Genomic DNA, 17,894 nt, shown 5'->3' on the forward strand with positions numbered 1-17,894 from the left:
TTCAGTGTGAGATGGCATGGTCATGTATTCTCAGTGATATTTTCAATTTAAACTATCTAACTAATGACATTTTAGAATTCTGGCGGCACAAACACTCGCATCTTGAAATAACATTGTGCAGATGCAAACATGGATATAATTAACCACATCACACGAAATCCTTTAAATAATTGAAACTGTTGTGCATTTATGAGGGTTGTGACATTTTCATGCTGCATAAAGAGCTGATTCTGTTTCTTGAAATAATTTCAATCAAAGTTAGATTAACATGTTAGGCATTCAACCCAACTCCAAGAAGTCCTCTATCCACAGTTCAGAATCACTCATACTAAGTTCATAAGTCATAGGAGCAGAATTAGGCAATTTGGCCCATCAAGTCTACTCCACCATTCAAACATGGCTAATCATGATTGGGATCATGAAAGGGATCTAATTCTGGTATAGGTTTCCATTATCGTTGTCATGTGTACTATGGTACAGTAAAAAGTTTTGTTTTGCATGCTATCCAAACAGATCATAGAAACATAGAAAATAGGTGCAGGAGGAGCCCATTTGGCCCTTCGAGCCAGCACCGCCATTCATTGTGATCATGGCTGATCGTCCCCTATCAATAACCCGTGCCTGCCTTTTCCTCATATCCCTTGATTCCACTAGCCCCAGATATACTATAAATTAAATCGTCAAACTCAATTACATAGAGCAAATGAGAAGATACAGAGTGCAGAAAATAGTTCTCAAAATTGTAACTCATCAGTTCCTTAGATAAATTCCAATGTCTATATTAGGGTAGAGGCGAATCGGACAGTACCCTAGCTTATGGAAGGACTTCAGTAGCCTGATAACAGAGGGGAAGAAGCTGTTCCTGAGTCTGGTGGTGCACACTTCCGTACCGTCTGCCGGGTGGGAGCAGGAATGGGACAAAATCTTTGATAGCTTTTCCATGAAGTCACAGATGTTAGGTTGAATCTAAAAGTGTCACAGCCTGGAAAGGATGTCAGCCTACTAATTCCAATACAATGGAGATACAAGGAAGTGCAGATGCTGGTTGCTGGTAAACATAATTCCTCTCCTAAACAGGTTGTTTAAATCCATTCTCACCTCCTCCGAGTGAGCAACCCTTCATTCACTCAGTAACAGTCCTAATGTTGTTATCAAACCCACTGCCCAGGGGGTGGCCATTGTAATCTGGGTTGAGATGCATTATTTTATCTTTCTCTGATACAGATTATGCTTGAGATTTAATGTCTTTTAAATGTATGCGTAAGGAGGAAAAAAAAACTACTTCAAAAAGTAGACATTGTGTTGTAAAACTAAAGAGGGACATTCCATGGCCATCCATAAATTCTTTGTTGGTATTTTATTTGGCTAGTGTTTGCCAGTTTCAAGAAATCGTATTAATTTGTAACCCATGCACAACTAGGCAATATATTTTTTAATTCATTACTTGAAATTCTCACCTCAAAGGCCATGAGGAAATAGTCCAGAAGAGAATTTTCCTGGTAGATACTGACTGACTCTATATGAACTATTGGAAGAACACCTCCTGATGGTGGAAGCTCTGCCAACAGGGAGACAATGCTGAAGAGGTTGGTGGGGGGATTGTAGAGGGTGAATTCCACTATCACTGCTCTGGTGCTCCAATCAATCCACTTGGCTTCCTTCAATGTCAATAGTGTTGCATAGGCCTCCTTCCTAAATTTTGAAGAAGGTATTTGTGAGGAAAAATAGAGTTAGTGTTCATGTATTCTGTATTTTTTGCAGAAATGTATTCATACATAATTTTAATAAATTCCCAATATATTTAGCATTGTCTTTCACATGGAAAACAATTTTTTTTCATTATTTTATAATTAAATTTCCCAAACAACACTCAAGTCATTGCAGAATTCACTGTTCCTATTTCTGCAACATTCCTGAAAGATAACAAAATATTATTTCTTTTAATGTGGCAATTCAATATTAGGTCAATATACTTTTGTGATCTTTACATATTAGAGACCAAAAGATGAACTTCATATGATTTCAGGTTAGATTTTAGTAATCACCAGCTGCTGATTCTTGCTTGCTCTCTCCCTGTATTCTGTAGGCACAGAGTGCAGTTGGAGAACACCAGAGAAATTAAACAAGATTATTAATACCAAGTAATCTTTGCACCAGAACATTGCATTAAAGTTCTGACAATCCACCATCCAATGAATTGGAAGTAATTTGGCATCCCCCCCCCCCCCACCCCACATTACCAGCACTCTCTTGATACTCAATGGGATTCCTCTTTCTGCACTCCACTGAAACTCAATGGGGTCACATTTCTCCTGTGCCCTAAATCAATGAGGCCCCATGCTCCCTTGAAGCTTACTATGTTAAATGGAAAATGTATTGTGCTGCTGTGTAACATTGAATTAAAAGTGAGCAAAAAAATATATTGGGATTTTACTTAGAACAACATCCAAACATCTGGAAAATCAGCTAGTCCTTCATAACCAATATCCTGAGTATACCAGATGAAATGTACCGGATGGCGCCGGAATGGCTGTCTCACCAACAGTTTGTCTCGTCCCTTCCTTCTTTGTTGTTTTTTAGCATGTGTTAAATGTTTGTTTTAATGTTCTTTAGCTTGTTTTATGTGGGGGGTAACTTTTTAAAATCTCTTATGTTGACAGAGATGCGATGTTTTTCCGTATCGTATCTAGGTCCTCACTGCAGCCTAACATCGAGGAGCTGGCGGCCTCTGCTGGAGAACGACTTCGGGAGCTCCAACCGCGAGAGCGTGCGGACTTAACATCAGGGAGCTGATGATCCATGTCAGAGATCGACCTCAGAGCTCCAAATGCGGGAGCCTGTAGACTTTAACATCGTGGAGCTCACGGTCCCTGGTTGGTGACCGACTTCGGGAGCTCCACCCGCAGGCGTTTTGACCACCCCAACGCAGGAGCTTCGACCGCCCCGACATGGGAGCTTCGATCGCCGGCTGTGGGAGCTTTGATTGCCCCGACTGTGAATGGTTCGACTGCTCCGACCACGGGAGAATAAAGAGGAAGAAGATTGGACTTTATTGCCTTCCATCACAGAGTAATGCGGGGAAACCACTGTGGTGGATATTTATGTTAACTTTTATGTAGTTATGTGACTTGTTGCTTATTTTTTAAAGTATGGCTGTATGGTAATTCGAGTTTCACTGCACCTTAAAAAGATACATGTGACAATAAATAAACCTTTGGACCCTTGAACCAGATTTACTGTATATGAAAAAATATTTATTTTAGAAAATTATTCATTTTGGGGAAAAGATCGGATTATTTTTTCAGATGTCTCAAGTATAATGACAAGGCATGATGATTTCCTGATTATTCTAAGGTTTTGATACCCATGCTCAGCCTTTTCACCAATTGATCTCCATGTAATTAGGGACATTGATAGTGAGCAGCGAAACACTTTTTCAAACTTCCATGTAAAGTAATAGCTAAAAATGATTCTGTAGAATGCAAAAAAGAGTGATAGCATTCAGTTTCATCCAGTAAAAAAAAAAAACTGCTCTAATATTGTACTGAGAATGTACTGGGTAGAAACTATAATACATTCCCAATCACTATGTAATTCTGAAGCTTAAAAATCACGCTTAAAACGGTGATACATTCAAATATCAAAAATAATTAATGTACATTAAAATTATATCTCTGCAGATTATTCAAAGAAATTCTGATTATTGCAATTTGAATGGTATTAATGCTGTTACCAATGAAAAGATTCAATTTTCTCCATTAACATTTTATAATTTTGTGGTTTGAGTTGTTTACATTCTACATAACAAAATGTTAAAAAGTAATCTGTCTATGCTATTAGAGCCATCTAAGACTCAAGCTCAGAATGGAGATATATGTGCAGATTGAGTGAAGGCTGAAAAGCACTCAATGAGCTTCAAACCTCTTAATAAAAAAAAATAATTGGATTGAGTTGGAACAAAGAATGCCTCCAACAGACTTTACTGACATCCAATTTAAAGGAGATAAAAATGTTATGGATATGGGTAGTTAAATATCGAGTTGGAATTAAAAATTATTAAGCAGGAAAGAGAACTAAATTATACAGGAGTATCCAAAGTTTATTCAAATAAATGCATATAAATAAATCAGGATGTATTGTTATAACAGTGTGATAAAATGAATAATACAATGGTACAATGGTCCTTGTTCAGGTGTTTTGTTTAGCTTCATCTAACGCACAGTGTACACAATTTATCATCTCATGTGATTTAATGAGTAATATAGAGGCTTAAATATTTTGTTATCCTTGTTGCAAGATAACCTAACAAGTAACTTTAACAAGAGTTAAGATTATTCTTTATTAAACCCATATTATGAAAGGCATCTGCATCTCTTACCATGTTTGACCAAGGCTAATAATTGTTCCCTTCCCTTTGTCGCAATTAAATTGGCCACATTGACTGAACTTATCACTTCTTGCAGGTTTTGTGGAGTTTGAGTGCTGTGAATGGTGATCCAAAGTGGTATGTGGCGATACACAGTCTCGTACAATCCCCGAAAATATTTCTGGAATCTAGAAGCAGAGATCAGGTCAATCATATTTTTAAGAAGTGAATCAAAGCAGCAGAATGGTACTCAGATGGTCACAGATTGTCAGCAGCATAGTTGCCAGATGTGTCTCGATACTAGCGCTCGCATCTCTGAATCACAGGTTCCCAGCCTTACGACCCTCTCTGGATTTGGACACAAAAATCTCGACTTAAACCCCTGTGAAGTAATATTTCAGCCTCATCTCCTCCCACAAATGGATGTAAAAGGTCCTTTGGCATTATTTGAATGAACAGCAAGAGACCTATCCCCAGAATCTGGTCAGCAAGAATCCACCAATTAACATTACTAAAACAGTTTATCTGGTCAGTTTCATTTTGATGTTTCTGGGAGCTTGCTGTATGTGAATTGACTGCTATTGCCCTGAGAGAGGTGGACACTCTTTAAAGCCGGCCTCTCATCTTTACATCAGGAAGGGCTGGCATATAAACAGCAACCCTACTCACTTGTATGAGATTACTGATCCTGAAAAAAAAAAATCAGGCCGGTAAGAGGCCGGTTTATATCAAAGATCCTATAGCGGAGCAAGATAGGCTACTCATGCGAAATGCAATGGGCTGACGTGTAGTACGCTACGGAGGGGATCCTGGGCATTTTTCCCCGCCCATTTTATTAACTGGAGCCTACCCGACCCGACCCGACTCGCAGTGTAATCAACGTTGCGGGGGAACAGTTTGTGTGTGTGATATAGGGTTAGATTCATAATTCTGTCAGTTCATACTTCTGTTAATTCTTGTCAAGAATAAAATTTGACTCTGGTAATTGTCTTTTTTAATGTTTTTTAAATCATTTCTTTTTAAATGGCTCATAAGCTGTGTTTGAGTTGATTTTGTAGTAACCGGAACCTACCCGACCCGACCCGACTCGCAGGGTAATCAACATTGCGGGAGAACAGTTTTTGAGATCCTTGCTCTCTCCCTCCCCCGGTCCTACCCAACCCTCCTGCGCCACCACTACCTCACTTGCACCACTCCCCTCCTCTCTCCCTGCTGCCCTGGGCCGTGCACCTCCTTTTCCCCGCTGCCCCGGGCCGTGCACCCTCTCTCCCTGCTGCCCCGGGCCGCGCACCCCCTCTCCCCGCTGCCCCGGGCTGCGCACCTCCTTCTCCCCGCCCAAGTCAAAGACCTGCGAAGATCCGATCTTTGGCCGGAAGCAAAGATCCGGAATGGCGAAGCAAGATGGCGGAACAAGATGGTGGAGGCTGGTTGCTAAAATGGGTCCTATAATCACCCATGAATCTGCCCATGACCGTACTACGTGTTTTGCGTTGGAGTAGGCCATCTTGCTCCGCTATAAGATCTTTGGTTTAATATCATTTTAATGCTCTCATTATTTGTTGTTGTTTCAAGTATTTAAATTAATATAATTAAATAATTATTTAAGTCTATATTTTAATTATTTAAATTTACCTGAATTGTTTTTAAGTGCCTTTGACGATCAGACATTTAAAAAAAAGTCTGAATGTCTCTCATATTAGCAAAATATCAAAGGACAAGGGTCTGTGAACAGGTCTTATAAGTTCCTTGGCACCTAATCTCCACTGCCTAACAGGATGTTTTTGAAGTACAGAGCATCAACTCGCCTAGCCATCCAGAAACAAAATTCGGGGAGGAGGACACCACAACATTGAATCCAATTTCCATGTAAGTGACCTGTGCGGGCAACACTCACTAGCTTATGGAGACATACGGAACTGCAGATGAAGGAATGTTGAGCACAAAGTGCTGGAGTACCTCTCAAGATCATGGAAGGTGATGTTTTGGATGAATATGACATTTGGCCAATGACCATAAGACATAGAAGCTGTATTCAATCACAGCTGATCTATGTTTCATTCTCAACCCCATTCTCCTGCCTTCTCCCCGTCACCCTTTCAGTCCTTGTTAAACAAGAACCTATCAATCTCTGCTTTAAAAATACCCAATGTATTGGCATCCACAGCAGTCTGTGGCAATGAATTCCACAGATTAACCACCCTCTGGCTAAATAAATTCTTCCTCATCTCCATTCTAAAGGTTTGTCCTTTTATTCTGAGGCTGTGCACTCCAGTTCTAGATTCTTAAATTCTTCCAATACTGGAAACTTCCTTTCCACATCCACTCTATCTAGTGGAGTTATATTTGCAATTTTACAATCCTCTGGAACCATTCCTGGCTCTATTGATTCATGAAATATCACTATTAAGCCTCCAAAATCTCTAGAGCCTACCTTGGATCAAAAAAGTTGGAATCCTTCTTCAGTGATCAGGGGGGGGGGGGGGGGGGGGGGGGGGGGGGGGGGGGGGAGAGACAAAGCCTGGGAAGTGATTGGTGGATATAGGGGGGGGGGGGGGGGGGGGGGGGGGGGGGGGGGGGGGGGGGGGGGGGGGGGGGGGGGGTGGGGGGGGGGGGGGGGGGGGGGGGGGGGGGGGGGGGGGGGGGGGGGGGGGGGGGGGGGGGGGGGGGGGGGGGGGGGGGGGGGGTGGGGGGGGTGGGGGGGGGGGGGGGGGGGGGGGGTGGTGGGTGGGTGGGGGGGGGGGGGGGGGGGGGGGGGTTTGGAGGGGATAAAAGGAGAGATGAAAATGAAACAAAGATATCAGATAAGATAAGGGAAATACAAAGCCAGTGAGCGGGATATGGGGAATGAGGTGGGGAGGAGGTGGGAGAAAGATGGGCAAGATAGGGGGAGAAATGTGTGCATACTAGGGAGAGGTGGATGGAAAATGGAAGAGGGTAGCACAGGAACAGGCCCATTGGCCCATGAGGTCTGTCAACCTTAATGTTAATCTAACCTGCAAAGTGCCTGCACATAGTCTTTATTCCTCAATTCCTGACTATCCACATATGACTATACAGCCTCTTAAAGGTGTTTGCTTCCATCGCTCCCTCTGGCAGTATGTTCCAGATATCTTACAGTCTCCGCGTAAAACCATGCCTTGTAAAATCTCCTTTAGATTTTACTAATCTCACCTTCAAACTATGCTCTTGAGTATTTGAAATTATAGAAGCTCATAAAATGGACCATTGGAAAGAAAAGCAGACATTATACTTCAAGTCAAAGACAGCTAATTCTGTTTCTCTTTCTCCATCAGTTATCAGACCTGCTGAGTGTTTCCAGAATTTTCTGAGCAAAAAATATCAGGTAATCTTAATATGTTTAGTGAATGGATCATAAACTACTTACATTGCAGGTTGATCCACTTGTGACTTGGATTTTCCTTAGTGATGGTGCACCAATTAAATAGCACTTACCATAAAGTGCACCGGCCTATTGGAAGTAATTGAAATTGCAATCAGCCACACACTTTAAAGCCACACACTTCAAAAAGTAAACTTTTATAGCAGGACACGTGTTGTCAAACAAGTGATCTTTATTAGATTAACACAGAAGAGCTCTCAAAACCACAAGGGGCAAGGGTGTTACCAGCAGTATATATACCCCAGGGGAGACCCGTGACCTGCTCTTCCCGCCAAACCAAGTCACGTGACCCAACCCCAGAGCCGAGGGTTAGCATCACGAGTGGCTAAGCACCAGGGGCCGCCACAGGACCCTCCCTCCCAAGAACCATAGGCATGGAACCAAAAGGGAAGACGAACAAGGCGTTGCCTCCACACATCGACTGACAGTGATTGAGCCCACAGGAAATCGGAGCCCAACAACGGCTGGGACACGTCTGCAATAGTGAACGGCCAGGTAAAATGGCAAGTACCAAAGATGAGCGGGATTGTGCGGACTCCGTAAGTCCATATGGTGCTGCTATTCGTGGCAGTTAATGAGGCCCCACACTTCCCAGAATGAGTGTCCACCCCAATGGGGGAAAAACGCTGACCTCCGCCCCTGTGTCCACCAGGAATTGTTGTCCTGAGTGCCGGTCCCATGCGTATAGGCGGTGTATCTGGCTGTATCCGAGGTGGTTACTGGTGGCCAGCCCCGGCAATTCCTGGAAACAAGCAGGGCGAGTGGCATTGGTGGGCCGTGGAACCACAGCATTGGTGGTAGAAGCACCACTTCTTTTTCCCGGCTTCCCCCGGAGCGGGAGAATCAGCTGTGCTTCCCATGGGCACGGCCCCGGTCGCTGTGTTTTCCAAGGCACTGTCGACACCCGATCGAGCGAACCGCTGCTCTGCTGCTTGGACAGCCACAGTTCCTCAGCTGCTAGCTGCAGGGGGTCGTCAAAGTTCTCACCTGCGAGGAGCAGACGGCTGTCATTCGGCTACTGCTCTAGGAAGGTGTATTCAAAGAGCAGGCAGGGCCGGTGGGCATTTCGCTCATGAGGACCGAAGGCTTGCGGTTGCCGAGCCTTCCATGTGGAAGAGCCGCGCCCCTTGATCCAGGCGGCTGAGCCCGAAGGCGCGGAGAAGCAGCGCCTTGAGGCCGTCATACTTATCGGCAGCTGGCGGCTCACGTAAGTAAGGAAGCAAGCGACCGGCCATCTCCTGATCGAGCACGCCGACCATGTAATAGTAGCGGGTGTCGTCATCTGTGATTTGGCGGATGTGGAATTGGGCCTGGGTCTGCTGGAACCATACCTGGGGCTGCGAGGTCCAGAAAACCGGCAGCTTAAGTGCAACAACGTTTTGTTGGGCCGGATCAGTGGCAACGGTTGAGCATTGGCAGCGTCCATATTTGAGATCCAAAATGACTATTTTGGAACGTCGGGGTCACCAATATAGCGAGATACGTGTTGTCAAACGTGATCTTTATTAGATTAACACAGAACAGCTCTCAGAACCACAATAAGGGACAAGGATGTTACCAGCAGTATATATACCCGAGGGGAGACCCGTGACCTGCTCTTTCCCGCCAAACCATCACGTGACTTAATCCCCAGGGCCGAGGGTCCGGACGAGTGGCTAACCACCAGGGGCCGCCACACTTTTTAGATTTATGTCATTATGACACAGCAATTGTCCAATGACCACATCATATGGAAAATTAGAGCAGCATTAACAATAAGAAAAATCACATTAAAATCCAACACAGTATCCCTTGACGAAGAGTGAACAGCCAGGTGTCATCGCGCCTACAGTATAAACAACATAACAAAGGAAAGGATGAAGTCATGCAAAATGAACCTAAGGAATCAAGATACAAGTTAAAAAATAGAACATCAAAGGAAGTAATTTCAAGATCTTTCAATTCAATGTTAATATCATTCCAATCACGATGTGGCGGTAGTGCTGCTGCATCACAATACCAGAGGCCGGGGTTTGATCCTGACTACGGGTGAGGTCTCTGTGGATTTTGTACGTTTGTACAATTTTGATCGAGTGGGTTTCTACCGGATGCTCCGGTTCCTCGATCATCCCAAAGACGTGCAGGTTTGTAGGTTAATTGACTTCTGTAAATTGCCCCTATTGTGTGCGATGTGAAAGAGGGATAAATATGGAACTAGTGTGTGGATGATCAATGGTCGATGTGGACTCGGTGGCCCAAAGGGCTTGTTTCCATGCTGTATCTCCAAAATGGTTCACTCTCATCTGGGACAGAAACAAAACAGGAAGAGGACAGTGATAGCGAACAGTGGGCGGCGCGACTCTGGTCAGCAGCGGCCTCTGCAGCTTGTCCGCGTTTTATTATTTTCTGTCTGTGTTTTTATGTAGTTTTTGTTATTCTTTGTTGGGGTGTGTGGGGGGGGGGGGCGGGGGTGGGGGGGTGGGGAAACTTTTTAAATCTCTCCCTGCACGGGAGACCCAACCTTTTCTCGTCGGGTTTCCGTTGTCGTTGGGGCCGCAACGAGGAGCGGCCTCCAACAGGAAGAGACCGGGGACTCTGGTGCTACGACTCACCGTCACCGTCGCGGGGCTGGCCGAGTCCGGAGCGGGTGGAGCGGTGGAGGAGCGCTGCTGCTGCTGCTGCTGCTGCCGCTGTTGCGGCCCGACCGGAGAGTCGGAGGCTCCAACGGCTGGTCTGTGGACGGCGGCACCGGGAGCCCGCGGGTCCCTGGAGGGAGACCGCTTTTCAGGGCTCTCGCAACGGCGACTTCCCCCGCCCGAGTTGAGGGGTTGAAGAGCTCCTGGAGCGGGGCCTACATCACTGCCCCGCGCGGCTTGGAATGGCCGCGGGACTCTGCGAGCGCACGCCGAGGGCTCTAACACCAAGACCTGGTGTGCGACCTTGCATCACCCGGCGTGGCTTTAATGGCCACGGGACAATCGCCATCGCCAGCCGGGGGCTTTGACTTTGACTCTGACATGGGGGGGGGGGAGAGTGCAGTGGACAGATAAGTTTATTTGGCCTTCCATCACAGCGATGTGATGGATGTTTATGTAAATTATGTTGTGTCTTGGGTCTATGTGTTTGTAATGTATGGCTGCAGAAACGTCATTTCGTTTGAACCTCAAGGGGTCCAAATGACAATTAAATGTATCTTGTATCTTGTATCTTGTAACAAGGGACATTAGGGATGTTAGATCTAAGGAGAAGACATATTAACCAACCCATAAAAGGGGACATCTATGATCATTTTTTACTGATTATGTTTAAAATATCAATATTTTTGGTTTACAATTTATTTATAGACAATAGGTGCAGGAGTAGGCTATTCGGCCCTTCGAGCCAGCAGCATCATTCAATGTGATCATGGCTGATCATCCACAATCAGTACCCCCTTCCTGCCTTCTCCCCATATCCCCTGACTCTGCCATAGTTAAGAGCCCTATCTAGCTCTCTCTTGAAAATATCCAGAGAACCGGCCTCCACCGCCCTCTGAGGCAGAGAATTCCACAGACTCACAACTCTCTGTGTGAAAAGTGTTTCCTCATCTCTGTTCTAAATGGCTTACCCCTTATTCTTAAACTGTGGCCTCTGGTTCTGGTCTCCGCCAACATCGGGAACATGCAGAAACATATCCAGATAAATCTTTGTAAGGGCCAATGAATAAATATATAACAAACACACATAAAATCACAATGTTCAATCTCATTAATAAATTGTGCATCCAAACAAAGAGGTGTGTTGTATTTACGACCCTTTCTTGAAAAGAAAATAATAAACATCTAACCGTTCAATGAAATAGTTTACAGTGTGATAATGTGCAGAATCTACTCTGGAAAACATGAATCAAGAAAAACTGAAGCAAATTCCAATGTACATTGGTGATTATGGGTACAAGTTACCTGGTTCTTGGCTGCAGCATTGTTGTACCATGTACTCCAGTATAGCCCATGTAACAAGGTAGTAAAACTCCAATTCCACCAATCATCAGCTGATTTAATATTTATGAAAGGATTTTTCACATTCCTAAATATTAGAACAATTTCATGTGTGAAATAAAATGTCAAGGAAAAATAATGTTTCAGAGTTATATTTTCCAGTCTTTGATTGAACTTTGCTGGCTTCACCTTGCATTAAACATTTTTCCCTTATCATTTATCTGTGCACTGTAAATGGCTTAAATCAGGGGTCAGCAACCTATGGCCCCCGGGACAAATACGGCCCATAACACAAAATCATCCGGCCCGCAGGCGTTTTTTTTTTCTCGTAGTCATCCAGCCTACAGACTTCCTTCATCTCCGGTACCTCCCGACCCCGAGGCGCCCAGGCGCAGTGACACAAGGACGCAAGGAGGCCTGCTCTGGCGGCTGCAATTGCAGAGCTGCCGAATGCTCACGAGGGGCCGAGCGCCTGAGCAGGGCCAAGCGCCGAACTCTGGCTGTACCGCATCCTGCGCAAAGCCACCGGCAAGGCCGCGCACTTTCTGCGTCTAGGCTTCACTGTCGGGATCGGGATTGTCAATAGGCCGGGGACGAGTGAGTGTGAGTATTTGAGCCACCGCCTTCAGGACAGAGCCAAGGCAATGGACCGTAGCTACGCCATGTTTGTGAGCGCTCGTTACTAGGGGCCAGTGCTCCGGGTGGCGTCCTCGAAGGGGTGGGATCTATGTGAACACGTGATTTGATGCCTGCCATCCAGGGCGAGATCCATGTGAACACGTGGTAGATGTGGCCCGCCATCTGCTCACAAACATGCGTCTGGCCCCTATGCAGAACAAGGTTGCCGACCCCTGGTTTAAATTGTAATCATGTACTGTCTTTCTGCTGACTGGTTAGCATGAACAAAATCGTTTACTGTACCTTGCCGAGAGTGTGGTGGCATTTTCTGCATTTGTCCAGATGAGTACAGTACAAGTGCAACAACGCTCAAGAAGTTCAACGCTGTGCATTTCCCATTTTGGCAGATCATTTATTAATTTAAATATCCATGTTTGGAGTATGGAATATTTACAGGATGCTACATAGAGTCTTGCCTTGGTTCTATGGGCAACATTTCCCTTAGCTTGTAAATGTGCACCCCACAGGAAAGCTCGGACGGTATGTGGACGGGAATATCATCAACTTTAGGTTCCCCTCCAAGATTGCCTCACTTGGATAAATCCCTTTGCTCATTCACTTAGATGACACAAGGTCTCTGTGACAAGGTCCTCAGACAATTCTCCGAAGGCAATTCTCCTCAGCCAATATGGTCTAATTTGCCTAGCAACACAAGCACAACTCACACAGGGAAGTGGTTAGTAAAATTTTTGAATGAGCAAAAATTACCAGAATTAGTTAATACATTTCACTCTGTGTGATTTACATTTTCAATGATGCATTACTGAAATAAACAACACTGTAAGGCTAACCGGCGATTATGCTTATATATGGTGATAGTCTTGCTGATCTGAATGCAAAAACTGGATATCATTGTGCCAAGATACAAGTGGTAATAAAGAAACCATTGAACAATTGTATCATTGATTCAAATGTTTTAAACAAAGTTCAATTAAAATGTTATCAGCATGCATGAGACTGATTGAAACATGTAAAAAAAATGGTTTAATTAACCTAATTATTTTTATCCTTATCATTTTTGTGTGGACCTCACCAATATGTGCTTCCTATTTTTTCCTCGACATCTTGCATTCTAATCTCAATTCAGTCATTCTCCATAAGAGAAATGATGAGGTGATATATAAATGCAAATCCTTACATCCCTATTTACTTCAGATTGATGGCTCTTTTATGTTCTTGACACAGAAGAATACTCTAGTTTGAAGAAATGAAAATTAACCAATCATGATTAGGATACTATAAAAGTATCGGAGTAGTTTTGATACCGGACACATTCCATAGAAAGTCATGCAGCTAAATTCAATACATGTATTAATTTATGAATGAGCATTGGAGAAGATTAGACTGCCATAAAAACAACTGTTTGAATATATCCTTACAAAATGTCATCAGCCCTGAATGCCAACTCTGTTTCTTTCTTCACTGACGGAGTTTAGTTTAGAGTACAGTATGGAAACAATTTTACTGATCCCAATTAACCCACAAACCTGTACGTTTTTGGAGTGTGGGAGGAAATCGGAGAAAACCCATGCAGTCACAGGGCGAATGTATAAACTCTGTGCAGACAACACTCATAGTCAGGATCGAACTCGGGTCTCTAGCACTGCAAGGCAGCAACTCTGCCACAGTGCCACCCTGTATCTGCCTACTGAGTTTCTGATGTTCTTGCCATTTCTGTTCCATTCAGATTTTACCACATGTTGTATCTTTATTTTACTTTCTTTTGGCTTCAATTGCTCTAAAGCACTTGAGTGACAACTGCAAAAGCAAACTGATACAGCATACCTTGTAAACTCCATGCGGATGGCTTGATTGAGGCGATATTCATCTTTGGAAAATTTACCAAATGTTATCAACAGCAGTAGTATCAGCATAACAATGTAAAGCACAAATTCTCTGCAACAGGGAAAATAATGACACGTTAAGAAAGGGTAACTGTTAACATGTAAGAAAAGCAGAATGATTAGTGAGAAGGAAAAGGAAGCATTAATTATGCGTAGCTAAGCAATTAAAAGTTTCATAAATAGGACAATTTTTTTTAAAGCAAAAAATTGAATACTGTAATGTCTGCTGAATGAGGTTTTCTTTTCTCATACGGTCTTTGGCTTCTTTCAGCTGTGCTGGAGTTGGAGGTCGAGCTAATCGTAAATATCGAGCCCTTTGACGTGCAGCCACAATCTGATCAGCGGAAATATAGAAACAAACATTTATTCAATCGTAAATGGAAATGTCAAGCTGATTTCTTATATCATATTTGTTTTTCCAGTTAAAATATCATTTTTCTATGTGCAATTAAGCAAAATGACACACCTGATTAAAAATTAGCGAATTGCACATAAAAGACAATTTGCATATGACAGATATTTTCCAGGTCAAACAGTGACCATCTGGGAATTATCCAGCGCTGTTCATGATGCAATACCCAATGTCTCTCTGATATCAAAGCACATTCAGTGATGATATCTGATGCCCAGCATCCATTTTCCACATTTACCGATTGAAATTGGGTGCTACAGATGCAATGTGCCCCACTCACAGCAAAATCAGGGAATACTTCCACAATAGATTAACAAGTAGTTTTTTACACAGAGAGTGATGATTGCATGGAATGCACTGCCACAGGTGGTGATGTAGGCAGATACGTTAGTGGCTTTTAAGCAGCTTTTGGGTAAACACGTGGATATGTAGGGAATGGAGGGATATGGATTATGTGCAGGCAGATATTAGTTAGTCTTTACATAGACATTGTGGGCTAAAGGACCTGTTCCTGTCTTGTGCTGTCCTATGTTCAATGTGAAAGTGAATGAAAGGGCTAGCAATGTTCCATCAACGTGTTTCTCTCTGCAGGTTAGCCTTGACTATTCTGCTCAGCACTTCTCTTATGGTATTGTAGGATGTCCCAAAATACCTTCCTTATGTTTTTTCACTTTTGTGGGAATCTTTCGTGCAGCTGCTTCCAGGCTGCTGTAGAGTGGGTTCTTTTAATTTCTGACTGCCTTGCTATTCTTCATATAACCATATAACCATATAACAATTACAGCACGGAAACAGGCCAACTCGGCCCTACAAGTCCGTGCCGAACAACACCAAAGCATAGTAGCAGCATTCATAGCAGCAAAGCAGCTGCTGCATTCTCTATAACCGGCTGTTGAGAGTGACCTCTCAGGTAAATTTTCAACACGTGAGTAAGGAGGAAAACTACCCAAAACCCTTTTTGTAAAACTGGGGTTTGTCTGTCTTATTGCACATCACCTCAGTGTACACTGGTAATGCACACAGAGGCTGTATAATGCACCTAAATGGGTGAACAATTTTGAGGCAAGCCCAGAGGAAGACTGAATAATAAAACCATCTGCACTCAAATTTGTTTCACTATTCCTGAATGTGGCCGACAAGGATTCCTAACTATTTCTACCGATTTCTGAATGGAGATGGACAAATATTTGATTAGTAAGGGAGTCAGGAATAATGGGGAGAAGGCTGGAGAATGGGATTGGGAGGGAAAGATAGATCAGCCATGATTGAAAGGTGGGTTAGACTTTCTGGGCTTTATGGCCTAAATCTGTTCCTATGATTCATATATTTAGTGAGGCAATGCAATTTGCAATGATGTAAACTTGGGGCATATTAATACATTCAAGACGATGTGCTGTTTGCTTTTTTCTTCAAAACTGTTATATATTGAAGTCTCAACAACACCTAAAGGGCCTGTCCCACTGGCAATTTTTTCGGCGACTGCCGGGGTCATATCAGTGTCGCCAAAAGATTCTAAACATTTCAAAATCCAGCGGCGACAAAAAAAATGTTGTGACATTTAAAAATACACCGCGTGTCATACGGCATCACGCCATGTCACGCCGCAAATTTTTCGGTGACCTGATACGTCAGTCAATTATGCTGGTAGTGGCCGAAAAAAATTGCTGAGTGGGAAAGGCCCTTAATAGCCCTGTCCCACGGTACGAGTTCATTCCAAGAGTTCTTCCGAGTTAAAAAAAGATCAAACTCATGGTAAGCATGGAGAATGAACGTAGCAGGTACGTCGGAGCTCGGGGACGTCACTTAGCGCTAACGGCAGGTACTCGGGAAGACTCGCTGACAGCAGGTAAGCACGGGAAGACTCGTGAAGATATTTCAACATGATGAAAAATGTCCACGAGAGCCCCGAGTACCGACGAGTGGCCATTACCGTAAATCTCCGAGTTTGAATCAGGGCAAACTCAGGAGAACTCTTGGAATTAACTCGTACCGTGGGACAGGGCTTTAACTCTTCTATTTATCTCACCAACCATCTAAGGAAATTGGTTAATTATTATAGAAATTCTTTTGCAATGGCACAGGAAAATATGAATCTCCCTGGACCCAATCTTAAACATAAAGCAAAAATAAAGGATGCAAAACATCTCTGAGAAGAAAGCAGTCAGCTGGACTAACTCTTAAATTTTGGAGACGTTTGTTTAAGTCCTGTTATTTTTTAGCTTTTCCTCATCATACCAACAGCAAAGTTCTCAATGAATCAGTGAAATGCGGCACAATGGGGAGATTAGCAAACACTGTATTTCTGTTCTCTTCACATGTGATTGTTACAAGAGAATAGCATCCCTCTAATTGCTTTTTTAATGGGAATCCTGGCAGTCAATGCTGCTGCCAGCTCACCACAAAGCTTATCCCAATTTTACCATAAAATAATTTGTCGCCCTTTCCAGCATAAGCCATCACTGAATGATCAGAAGATACATGTCCAAAAACTTAATGCTATGAAACAGACTAGATTTTTCTTTTTTTAAAGACACACAGCCCTGGAATAACTCAGTGGGTCGAGCAGCATCCCCGGAGAACATGGATAGATGACGTTTTGGCTCATGGCCCTTTTTCAGACTTTTTCGGGGGTGGAGAGGAGGTGAAAAGTCACCTACCCATTTCTCCAGTGATGCTGCCTGACCTGCTGAGTTACGCCAGGGCTGTGTGTGTCTTTTTTTGTAAACCTGAACCTGTTTTTAACAAACTAATATTCATTGGAACAAAGTCAATATATAACCAAATTATGTAAAATATTTTGTTTTACCCTGTCAAGATCCATTGGGGCAGAGTATGGATTATAATGGGTATCAATTGGATAGCTCTCAGAATTCCATTGCTTGCAGACATCTGATGAAGCATTTGAATCAATAAAGTTGAAGTAAAAGTCACTGCAATCCTTGTTTTTCAGTGCAACTACAGCTGCTGTACAAAAAATCTGGAAAGGAATTTGAAGGGTAAATTTGATCAGTGTGGGAATTGGACCAAAACAGGTATATTTCAATGAAAAAATGATTCTGGCTTGACAGATATAGAATGAACAAGACCAAGTGCAGACCCGTTGGGTCTGTTCCCCCAACGTGCGGTTGTGGGGGGGGAGGCGGCATGCAGCGTCACACACACTAACTATCCCCCCCCCCCCCTGAACTCACGCCAATTACCCCCGTTGATATTATATTAATATTATTAATTTGCTCCT

General features: G+C 43.5%; 1 protein-coding gene across 1 annotated transcript in view; it reads right to left on the reverse strand.

The window, feature by feature from the left end:
• The window catches only part of LOC129705828 (polycystic kidney disease protein 1-like 1), a 221,641-nt gene that overhangs the window by 26,588 nt on the left and 177,159 nt on the right, over positions 1-17,894 (reverse strand). The window contains 7 exon segments of the mRNA XM_055649665.1: positions 1,458-1,692; positions 4,379-4,554; positions 7,752-7,835; positions 11,687-11,810; positions 14,186-14,296; positions 14,460-14,578; positions 17,463-17,633. Coding sequence (XP_055505640.1) covers positions 1,458-1,692; positions 4,379-4,554; positions 7,752-7,835; positions 11,687-11,810; positions 14,186-14,296; positions 14,460-14,578; positions 17,463-17,633 — 1,020 coding nt within the window.

The sequence above is a fragment of the Leucoraja erinacea genome, chromosome 2 (genome assembly GCF_028641065.1).
Source record: "Leucoraja erinacea ecotype New England chromosome 2, Leri_hhj_1, whole genome shotgun sequence".
Classification (NCBI taxonomy): domain Eukaryota; kingdom Metazoa; phylum Chordata; class Chondrichthyes; order Rajiformes; family Rajidae; genus Leucoraja; species Leucoraja erinaceus.